The 12,080-nt window shown below is 51.0% G+C and overlaps 1 protein-coding gene across 1 annotated transcript in view; it reads left to right on the plus strand.

Annotated features, from left to right (window-relative positions):
- Positions 1–4,085: 4,085 nt before the first annotated feature.
- OTOP1 (otopetrin 1) overlaps positions 4,086–12,080 on the plus strand; it is a gene marked incomplete at both ends in the record, with an annotated part of 42,376 nt that continues 34,381 nt past the window's right edge. The window contains one exon of the mRNA XM_082837714.1: positions 4,086–4,482. Within this exon, the coding sequence (XP_082693840.1) occupies positions 4,086–4,482 (397 nt within the window). The remainder of the gene's footprint in view (positions 4,483–12,080) is intronic.

The following is a 12,080-nucleotide window of genomic DNA, read 5'->3' on the forward strand; positions in this document are numbered from 1 at the left end:
CGTCTTCAGCACGAGGCTCCAAGGTTGCCCTGGGTGTTGGTGTCAACATCTGGCTGGTGGCGGGGGTGGGGGGGGAGGAGAAAATGGAGGATTGTGTAGGGGTTTTTCATGGGCTAGGGCCCTGAGTTTGTGTGTCACTTCTGTCCGCACCCCACTGTCCAGAACTTAGTCATTTGGTCCACTTAGATGCAAGTTGCACTGGGAATTGAGTCCCTGGCTGGGCAGACACTTCCCTGTGACAGCTCTGTGCTCCGGAAGGGGAGCATGTGTTTAATGGACAGTTGGCAGCCTCTGCCACGCAGTGTCAGCCCAGGGTCTGACACATAGTAGGTGCTCAGTAAATAACAAAGGCTCTTAGGTACATTGTGTTTGGCGGGCACCTTCCAGAGTGCTTCATATGTATCAACTCATTTTGTCCTCATAGAAACTTGTAAGAGTGGTTACTATTAAGAGCGCCCTTTTACCGATGAGGAAATTGAAGCACAGTGAGTCTTAGTAACTCATCCAGGGTCACACAGCAGGAAGTGATGGAGACAGGAATCAAACCTCGCAGCCTGGCTTTAGAGCTCATCCCCCTAACCACCACTTGGTGCTGCCTTTCCCTCTACATTCATGTTGACTTGAGCTGATGTATGAAAAAGGGATAACGGATGTGAATGTGCTTTGTAAACTTGTAGAGTGAAATAAAAGCAGAGGTGGTTTTTATGGGACTCTGGGGCATTCATGGAGCCCTGGCCACCTGTCAGACACTAAGCTCTCTCTCTCCCAGGTTCCCGTGGCATTTGGCATAAACTGGGTTTCATCTTGTTGGCCCCAGGCCTGGTCCCATACCTGGCACATGAGAGGTGCTTAGGACACATTTTTCAATAGATAAAAAGAAAAAAACACATGCTGGGTTTAGAAAACAGAATGAACCAGATGTAGTTCTTGCCTGTAGGGAGCTCAGAGTAGGAAAGACAGTTAAAAAATAGATTATGCCATGTGGAAAATAGAGGGATGGAGAGGTGAACAGGTCTCCAGGGGACCACAGAAGGAATAAGCTGGGTGTCTTAGTTTCCTGGGGCTGCCCTAACAAAGACCACACTGGATGGCTTAAGCAACAGAAATGTATAATCTCACAATTCTCAAGACTAGAAGTCCAAGATCAAGGTGTCAGAGGGGTTGGTTACTTCTGGGGGCTGGGAGGGAAAAAGCTGTTCCAGGCCCCTCCTAGTTTCTGGTAGTCTCAGGTAATCCTTGGCTTGCAGGTGACATTCTTTCTATATCTTTACATCCTCTTCCCTCTGTATGTGTCTATCTTCAAATTTCCTTTTTTTATAAGGATGCAGTCATATTGGATTGGGACCCACACTAATGACCTCAACTTGATCATTTGCAAAGACCTTCTTTGCAAAGAAGGTCCCATTCACAGGTACTTCAACATCTTTTGGGGGGACACAATTCAACACATATTTATTGAGTACCTACTATGTGCCAGGCGCCACTGTTCTACATGCTGGAAATATAGCAGTGGACAAGACAGGCCACATCTTTCTCATAGAGCTTTCATTACAGTGGGAGTGACAGGCCCCAGATACACACACATTCCAGGTAACGCTGTGTGCCGAGAAGGAAAACGAAGCAAGGTCAGGGGCTAGGGCACTGGGGGGGGAAACACATCCCGAGTCCCACCTCCCATTGATCTGATGAGAAGACGACACTTCACTTACTCATTCATACAGCCTCCATCCACGTGTGCATTCATTAACTCTTTGGTTTATTTACTGAGTACCCACCTGGCTTGGCTCTGGGGATACCCAGCTGAAGGGCACACTCTAAGCTTCCTACTGATGAACACGTTTCCTGGTCCCCACCTGCCTTTTCACGCTCATTTCTGTGCACGTGCTTCATCCACTCTCTGGAACGCCCTCCTCTGCCCTGCCCCATGTCACCTGGCCAGCTCCTACTCCTATCAAAATTGGACATGGGCTTCCCTGGTGGTGCAGTGGTTGAGAGTCCGCCTGCCGATGCAGGGGACATGGGTTCGTGCCCCGGTCCGGGAGGATCCCACATGCCGCGGAGCGGCTGGGCCCGTGAGCCATGGCCGCTGGGCCTGCGCGTCCGCAGCCTGTGCTCTGCAATGGGAGAGGCCACAACAGTGAGACGCCCGCGTACCACAAAAAAAAAAAAAAAAAAAAAAGTGTACAGGTGGTGGGATAGGGAGGGTGGGAGGGAGACGCAAGAGGGAGGAGATATGGGGATATATGTATATGTATAGCTGATTCACTTTGTTATTAAGCAGAAACTAACACACCATTGTAAAGCAGTTACACTCCAATTAAGATGTTAAAAAAAACCCACAAAAGCAACTGTACAGTTGGTGCCTCCTCCGGGAGCCTCTCACCCTTCTTGGCAGACTCAGGGCTTGCCCAACCCTCCCGCCCTAGGGCTCCTGGAAGGCAGGGCTGAGTCTCATGTTTGATACTCTATAGCTTCTCAGCGAGTTAAATAGTTATCCATTGAGTGTGTCTCCACCAGAATGTCAGCTCCGTGAGGGCAGTCTTTCATAACTGAATTCCTGGCACCTAGAACAGAGCCTGAAATGATTCAGTGTAGTATAAATGCGTGTAGACCACATAAACGAACGAACAAAGTGAAAACGTGAATGATGGCAAGTCCTCAGGTTGACTCCCTCCCAGCCCAGGACTCCCTCACAGCCAGGACCTTCTGGCAATCAGAACCAGCTAAGTAATTTGCTGGATCCACTGCAAAAATGAAAATGTGGGTCCCCCTGTTCAAAAATTAAGAATTTCAGAACGGCAACAGCAGGATGTTAAACCAAGGGGGAAAGGGTGTCTCCTGAGTGCTGGGCCCTATGCTACTGCATAAGGGGCTCGCTGTGAGCCCTGCCTGCCCTTTCCTGGGCTCCATCCCCCAGCAGCTCCCTCCCAGCTTCCCGCTCCAGCCCTGATCTCAGCCACGCCAGCCCTTAAGACCTCCTGAGAGGGGCACTCTGGCGGACCAGGTCAGCTTGGGGGGCCTGGGGGAGCAGAGGGAGATGCTCCGGTTCCCCCGGCTCCAGGGAGGATTCCTGGCAGCCCCCAGCCCCAGCTCAGCTCAGTCTAGAAGTAGCTCCCCATTCCCTTGGAGGAGGGAGAGAGATGTTCTCTTTTCTTGGAAAGTGGCTTCTGTCTTGTCCACATCTGGGCATCTCCTGGCAGACACCCAGGTACACCAGACGGACAGACAAACATAGACACAAACGAAAAGGACACCCTGTCCCCCTATTCATAGATCTAGGGACAGGGGCTGCCACCCCCTCCCATCCTCCCCGACCCAACCAGACACACCCAAAGACTGACCTCCAGAGAGACACAGCAACACGCAACAGAGAAAACAGACCGTAGAAATACGCAGAGACGAGGACAGGCAGACACTCATGCACACGGACGCGTTCGTCCGGGCTCACCTAGACCTCCGTGGTCCGCTACGGAGACGCTCAGGGGCACTAGAGGAGCGCACTCACCCGCGGGGCCCCAGACGCGCCGCTCCGCCGCGGCCACGCCTCCGCGCCCACACCCTCGGGCCGGGTCAGGGCGACACCTTGCCCGCCATCCCACCTCTGGGAGCCGGCGGGAGGCACCGGTCATCCGGCATCGGCTCAGGGGACAGAGCTGAGGATAGCGGGCGGGTCCGGGCGCGCAGGTCGGGGAGCGGGAGGACGCGCGGCCATCGGGGCAGGGTTGGCCCCAGGCCGAGGCACCAGGGGCGGGGAGCGGACCGCGTGGGTCCAGAGTGGGCGGAAGTGTTGCCCCGGACATTGAGGAGGGAGGGAAGGTGGGCGGTGCGAATTGGGGAGCGCGAAGAAGCCGGGGTCAGCCCGGGTCAGCCCGGGTCGGCGGGGGGCGGGGGGGAAGGTGGTAAGTGCATCGGGTGGGTACCTTGACCGAGGGTAGAGGGCAGAAGGCGGGAGATCAGGCGTCCGAGAGTGATCAGGACAGCGGGCTGTTTGGCAGAGGGCGTCGGGTCTAGGGCAGAAGACAGGGGCAGCGGGTGGGGCCCGGGTCGCAGCCGCCCCCGGGACTAGACTCAGTGCGGGTCCCTCAATGATGCCCGAGGGCCAGGGGGCGCCTGCCTCTCCCCAGGCGTTTCGGAGCAGCCCGGACAGGGGCTCGTCGGGACCCGCAGCCTGCCCGCCGCCCCAGCTCCCGGCCCCGGGGCCCCCGGAGTCCCCGGCCGCTCGTCGGGGCGCCATCCGCGCCAGCTTCCCGCAGAAGCTGGCGGAGGCGCTGAGCAGCCAGTATGGGCTGAACGTGTTCGTGGCGGGGCTGCTGTTCCTGCTGGCCTGGGCCGTGCACGCCTCGGGCGTGGGCAAGAGCGACCTGCTGTGCTTCCTCACGGCGCTCATGCTGCTGCAGCTGCTCTGGATGCTGTGGTACGTGGGCCGCAGCTCCGCGCACCGTCGCCTCAAGGACACGCACGCCGGCGCGCGCTGGCTCCGCGGTGAGTCCCCGAAGCAGCGAGCCGGCCGGCGGGTGAGTGCCCAGCGAACCCAGCCTGCTCGCCCGCTAGCCGCAGCCCGACAGCAGCTCTGTGCCCTTTCCTCCTCTGACTTCTCTCCTTTAGTCTTTTCTGCCTCCATCTTCCTGCACATCTTTTCTGCCCGCCTCCGCCCACCTTCCCTTCTCTCTTTCTTTCTTAAGGCTGGATTATTGCCATAGTCTCCTCTCTCCGCCTTCAGGCTCTTGCCTTACATGCCATCGTTGGAACTACGGTTACACAAACCTATTCACATCTTTCCTTGTTTAAAGCCCTGCCATGGTTCCACGGACCCCATGATGGAGGCCACACTCCTTATCCTGGCATTCAAGGCCCGCTAAGATCTGAGCTCAGATGGCCTCTTTAGTTTAATCCTCTCCTTGGCCCGCATTCTGTGCTCCAGTCTCAAAGGCTTTTAGTTCCCATCACAATATTTCATGCTTATCTGCCTTTGCATATTCTGTTCCCTCTTCCTGGAATGCCTCCCACCTGCCTTGCTTTAGGAGATAGGGCTCAGGCCCCACCCCATGCTCCCCAGTGATGCTTTTCAGACCCCTTCTCTCACCCTTTGGGGTTCTGACTGCACTGCTTCACCCCTCACTGCGCCCTGGGAAGGCACTGTGCTTCTTGTTGACACTTCTGTCCCCTCCACCACACTGGGGGAACTCTAAGATGTTCATCTCTTCGTCCTAGAGCCAACTCTAGGGCCTGGCATAGAGTGGGTGCTAAGAAAATGCGGTTGAGATGAATGATGTAATCAATGAGCGGATAAATGTTCAGGCAGTGGGGAATAGAAGCACTTGCTAGGTACCGACAACACATTGATTGAAACGTTGTCAAGACAGGAACCCTTCTGTCCTCAAGGACCTTGCACTGTTGGAAGGGAGATAGACATGATGCAGGTCAAAGGGAGGAGGTGGTGGGGAGTCTGTGGAGAAAGCGGGTGCCTGAGAAATCTTCATGGGAGGGGCCGGGTACATTTCACTCTATGTGGTCCAGACACATCACAGGTCTCTGAATTCTCATGTTCGATCTGAATTTAAGTCTCAGAGTGTGGCTGTCATTTTCCTTGCATGCTCTTGGGCATGTTATTTAGTCTTCCCACTCCCCTAGTTTCAGCATGTATAGAATGGGAATCACACGTGTAGGACCAGTGACTGCTGGGTACAGGGTGGGCGCCCAGCAGACAGTCACTCTCCCTCCCACCCACACTCCCTTCAAAGGTCTGCCCCAAGGACACCTTCTCTACACACCTGGCAGGAATTACTCCTCCCTCCCATGGGCTGCCACAGCTCTCTCTGTGTAGAGATCTTTGGCACTTGTCAATCTCTGCCTTGTCTTATGACTAGTGGATATAAGCCTTGTCATCTGGATGAGATTTTAGGTTTCTTAGGCTCAGGGACTGCTCATCTTGCCTTTGGAAAAACTGCACACAACTGCAGTGTGGCCCAGATTCCTGCTCTGAAAGTAGTTGTTTCAGGGAGGTTCGTGGTTTTGTGACCCTATAAATGGCAGTGAATCCAGTGTCATAGCAAACAAGCAAACAAGAATAAAATGTTATTTTGAGGTTGTTGACTTAAACGGGCTAAAAAATATTGCATACAGAAGCTTTTGACCTATGCTTTCCTGTAGTGGCAGGATCCTTCCTTGGTCTTTCCCTCACTTCCTTCCTACTCCATCCTTCTTTTCTTCTTTCTTCTCTTCTTCCCTTCTTCTTCTCTCCTCATCCATCCCTTCCTTTCTGTGTTACTCCTCCCTGTTCCGTCCTCCCTCTCCTCCCTCCTTTCCTTTCTCTCGCCCTCCCTCCCTCTCTCCCTCCTTCCTCTTTTTCTCTCTCCTGCCCTCCCCTCATCCTTCCTTCCTCTCTCCCTCTCTCCTTTCTCCCTTCCTTCCTCTCTCCCTCCCCCACCCTGTTCTTCCTCACTCTTCCCTCCTCTCTCTCTCCCTCTTTCCAGGAAGACTCTAAGCACTGGGACCCCAGTCAATGGACGAATGGTCGTGCCATTTCCCAAGACTGGGAAGACAGGAGGAGGAGTAAGGGTGGGGATGGAGAACCAGGATTCCTCTTGTGGACGTGTTACAGCTGAGATGTCCATTAGACACCAGGTAGAGCTGGAGCAAATGAGGCAGTGTAGGAGAGCACATAGTAGGTGTTCAGTAAAGGGTGTGTCTGTTTAGACGCTCAGCAAGTTACCCCATAATAACATAACTATTCAAGTGAGCTAGGTGGATGATGGAAGTGGTGCTGACCCTGGAAGTCTTGGCTTGATGTCTCGGCTCTGTTACCTTCACCTTTCTGAGTCCCGGTTTCCTCATCAGTAAAATAAGAATACTGGCCACCTCTCAGGGAGGAGCTGGGAGAGGTCGAGTGAAAGCTGTGTGCAAAGCACTGTCTATCCCTGTGAATGAGCTGCAGTTTATCAAAGAAGCAAGAGCCTAATTATCCTCAAAGTACCCCAGGAGGCCATAATGCCAAAGGAAGTACCTTCAGCCCCAGCAGGGACTGAGGATTTCCCTGGAATCCTAGCTGGAAAAACAGGTTTGACTTAGCTCTGCCCTGGCTTCTGTGATGGTCTTAGAAGTCTGGGGCTCTGAGAAAGCCACCCTGTGGAATTCTGGGCACTGAGGTTTTCCAGTGAAAGTTTTTGGGTCTTGGTACGGGCTGTGAGGCATTTCTTTGAGCAGGAAAACATTCTGTCCCACCTACTGGGTGTGAGAAAGTGAAGACTTTCTTTGGAACAAAAAATATTGACTAATTTTTAAAAATGAGTGGAAATGATGGATTATTCATCCAGATCCTCTGTTTGCTAAGAGATTGATTTCTTCTGGAGGAAGTGGCAGCAGCTGGGATATCTCATGCCAGTCCCGTGTGTCCAGTGACGTGAAAACCTAATGAATAGCCATTTCTTCCTGTTAATTACCAGAGTCCTGTTTCTGTTCTGTTTCTGGTCTCTTAAAAGACCACAGTGGTGAAGGTAGTCCTTTTCCTTGTTTCTGGCCTGTCTCAAGCCCAGAGAAGTGTTATTAACACAAAATCATGGCAATGACGACAGTAAGACTAATAGCCACAGTTATTGAGTGCGTTTGGAATGCTGGTACATGAGAAGCATTGTCCCAGTTGTTTGTCACAGTGAGGCTTTCTTTGTGCGTGTGAATAATCACTCCCAAATCTACTTTTCTGAGATCAGATTTTTACAAAGTGCTTTTTACTTAAAATGAGGCACAGCCACGTATACAACACATTCCATCTCTGTCCAGTGCACCATCCTTGGAAAAGGGCTGCTCAGAGCACTGTGTTCCTTATCCCTAAGGGGCTGCAAGTAAAGGGGCAGACGTGAGCTGCTTTTGTAAGATCTGCCCAGGACAGGTGGCTGTACAGGCTGTAGAGAGAAAGATTGGGACACAGTGATGGGTTTTAGAAACAGGCGGTCCAATGTGTGAGAAAGTGAAGGTTGCTAAAAGGAATGGTTCCAAGTGCACGTGTGAAGAGAGGCGGACTGCCATGCAGGATGGTGGCGGAGAGCAGAAGAGGAGAGAGAAGGGAAGGAGGAAGGCTGCAGGACACGAGGATGCAACCGCCCCTGCACCCAGGGGAGCCCACAGTCTAGGAGTGCAGCCAGGACTCACAGAAACCACTGGAGGGTGACTGACAGGATTGCAAAACCTGGTGTGCAGTCCTGTGGCAGCGTCTGGTGTGGCCAAGGAGGGAGTGGTCAGGGTGGGCCACCGTGGTATTCCAGCCCACCCGGCTGACTTCGGGGCAGATGCAGCAAGTTCATGAACATGGGTCTGGGCTTCACCTTGTTTCCCTCCTCAGAATGCACGCTCATCTCAGTTTGATCACCTCACTCCTCTGTAGACACGGCCTCTCCAGATACTCCTCATTTCCTTGGGCTTCTGTCCCTGCTCTGGGTATAGTGAGCCCATGTCAGTGTGCCTAGCAATTCTCCTCCTTTCTTTTAAACAATAGTTTTCTTGAGATGTAGTCCACATAGTCTACAGTTCACCCATTTAAGGTGCACAAGCCGATGGTTTGTAGGATATTCACAGAGATGTGCAACCATCACCACAGTCAATTTTTAGAACATTTTCTCATCTCAGAAAGAAACACTGTGGGGCTTCCCTGGTGGCGCAGTGGTTGAGAGTCCGCCTGCCAAAGCAGGGGACACGGGTTCGTGCCCCGGTCCGGGAGGATCCCACATGCCGCGGAGCGGCTGGGCCCGTGAGCCATGGCCGCTGAGCCTGCGCGTCCGGAGCCTGGGCTCCGCCACGGGAGAGGCCACAGCAGTGAGAGGCCCGCGTACTGCAAAAAAAACAAAACAAAGCAAAACAAAAAAAAAAAGAAACACTGTGCCCTTTAGCTATCATCCCCCAGACCCTCCCCAGGAATAGACAACCATGGATCTACTTTATGTCTCTAGACTCACCTGGTCTGGACATCTTTATAAATGGAATCACATAATATGTCATCTTGGCGACTGGCTTCTTTCACTGAGTGTAATGTTTTCAGTCTTCCAGCGGTTCTTGGGGTGGGTGTTATCACCCTCATTTTCTAGACCAGGAAGCTGAAAGGGCATCAGGAGGTGGGTTGAGCCCCTGTCACCAGAAATATTCGGACAGAGTGAGAAAGAAAAGAGAGATAAGTTCCTGGCTTCGGGACAGAGGGTGTGATATTAGCAGGTGAGAGAGAAGGCAAAACCTCTAACTTCCATTTGGTTTCTGTCCTCTTCATCGAGCAGAGGGGCCTTTGGAACTTGCAGGGAACAACAGAGAAGGTGGCCAAGCCCACTGCATGGGGACAACTTTTGTGACGTCGGGGCAGAAACTTTGGTCTGGTTTTGTTCAGCAGTCTGGACCGAGCTCCCATTCTGTGCCAGGCGCTGGCTGAGCCCTGGGGACAGCAGGATGCTTAGGTTTGGCCCTGCGTGGAGGACTGCAGGAGAGGGCAAAGACGGTGCAGACAATGAGGGGCAGCAGAGCACGATGGCTAAGAGCTCCCCACCAAACCCCACCCCAACCCATGTAGCCTCACTTTTCTGCCCCGGTTTCCTCATCTGTAAAATGGGGAGGATGATACCCCCCAACCATCACATAGGGTTGTATGAGAATCAGTGAGTTTGTACATATAAAATGCTTAGAGAAACCTGTGGCATTTAGTAAGAGAAATACATTATTATTATTCACTAAATGATTCAGTGTTATGTTGTGCAGGGGATGGGTGGGTAGGCAGAAGGGTAGCCTGGGGCAAGGGTTTGGGGGTTTAGGGAGAGGTCCCAGAGGAGGACCTTCTGCTTTTGCTGGAGTCTGGAAGTGAGTCCAGAGATGTCAGCAAGATCTGAGTTAGCTGGAACCCTATCTGCAGGCTTCAGATCTTGGTTTTGTCCAGTGGGTAGTGGGGAGCCATTGAAGGGTTTGAACAAAGGGAATGATGTGATCATACTTGTATTTCAGAATGATCACTCCATCTGCAGGGTGGGACCTGGTTTTCAGAGGAGTAAAACAGGAGGCTGAGAGGTCAGTTAGGAATTAAGTGGACTTAGGGAGAATATGTAGGGTCTCAGGAAGCTACCCTGAATTTTAAAAATGATAAAAGAATACACAGAATATAGAGAACTGAGCATAACAGCAACACCCCAGCAAAATTCTGGAGCAGATCAAGATGCAGGGAGTTTTGAGCAATTCCCTCAGGAAAGGGAGCGGTGATCCAGCCTGGGGTCACCGTGAGAGAGTCCTGCCTAACTGCATGCATTATCATGCATGTTTGGGGTTTTGGGATGGGATTTCTGCCCTAGTAGAAAATGTAAACCTGATGTCAGGATTTCAGCCTCATGATGTAGCTGCCCAAAAAGCCGATGCTGGTCGGGCATTGATTGGAAAGGAGGTCAGGCTGCACGTGGAGTGTCACGTCCCCCTTTGAGCATCACATGGGTGCCTGCAGGAGGGCGGCCCCAGGAGGAGCGAAAAGATGTCCAGTCCAGGAGAGAGAGGATGTGGAGATGTGGGGTGGAAAGTGCTGCAGGCCCACCCCCTTCAGCTCCAGGTCAGCAAACGAGAGTCACTTCTTCAGGGAAGCCTTTCCCGATGCCTTCAGACCAGGTGTGGCTTCCGGGTTGTATGTTCTCATAACACCCTGTTTTCTTCCTAGCACTTCTCAAGCAGGAGATTGTGTCATTCAGTTTGTTTGTTGATCTGACCAGATGGTGAGCTCTTGAAGGCAAAGACCCTGTCTGAATGTAATTACCATTATAACCTGAGCTCCTGGCACTGTGCCTAACATGTAACAAGTTGATATTTACTGAATCATCAAATGGGTGAATGCATGGATGAATGGATGAAGGAATGAGTGAACCATGGCAGAATCTCCAGGGAAGGGGATGGCAGTTCTGGGAGGCTGACTGCAGTGCACTGTGGGGAAGAGCATTGTAATCTAAGCACCAGCTGGTGATGGAGGGGTGAGCCTCCCAGCCCTGGGCATGTCCAGGTGGAGACCAGATGGCCGCTGGTCATGATGCACTGGGAAGCATCCTTGCATGAGATGGGAGATGGAAACTAACTTTGTGGAACCTTCCACCTCTAGGAGCTTATGGTTCAAGATTCTAGACTCCTAGAAGGGATCTGGGAGCCTAACACAGAGGAGGAGTCTCCCCTCTGCCAACACTAGACATTTTAGGATTATTCTCAAGGAATGTGGCTGGGGAACTTTCTAATTGGTTCTAATTCATTAAGTGTTTCTTTGTGGTTGAGTGATGATGATAACATCCCGTTTATAGAATTTTCTATTTGTGGGGCACTGTTCTAGGTGCTTTTCATGTTATGACTCATTTAATCTCCTCTACATCCCTAGGAGATAGTCAATCTTATTATCCACATTTTACAGATGAGGAAACTGAGGCACAGAGAAGTTAAGTAATTGCTCAAGGTCATCAACTATAATAAGTGGTAGAAAAAGGATTTGAAGCCAGGCAGTCAGTACCTACCTCTATACTCTGTGTACTGTGTTTTTATAGCATAATTGATTTTTATCAATATGCAAGGTGGTATTATAAAACCAAGTTTATCAATTGTGTGATTCAGTTCTTCTGTTTCTGTGTCATATCTCATGTCTACTAGATCTGTCTAGTTCTGAAATCTTCTACTCTTTTTTTTTTAAAGTAGCAGTTAAATATACAAAACAATGATTTTATATGGGCTATTTGATTATTATATCTTGCTCATACATTATGTTTTTTTTTTCATGTGTAGTGATAAGGGTGGAAGAATTCTTTATCCTATTTATTACATTGAACCCTAAATCCCAAGTGGTCTGATATTAATATTGCTGTTCCTTCTTTCTATTCGTTTGCATTGCTACTTCCTCTTTGCCCACCCCTCTATTTTCCACTATCATCACTTAGTTAAAAGTGTGTTTCGTAAAAAGAACATATAGCTAGGTTTTGTTTTTAATTCAATATTCCCATCCCTTAATTAATGCGAGACTCAGATCATTCTAATTGTAATGACTTATATCCCAGACTTTATTATTTCTATTTTTCTTTATGTTGATTATAATGATTTATTTTACA

This window comes from Leucopleurus acutus (genome assembly GCF_964270905.1).
Source record: "Leucopleurus acutus genome assembly, chromosome: 4".
Taxonomy (NCBI): Eukaryota; Metazoa; Chordata; class Mammalia; order Artiodactyla; family Delphinidae; genus Leucopleurus; species Leucopleurus acutus.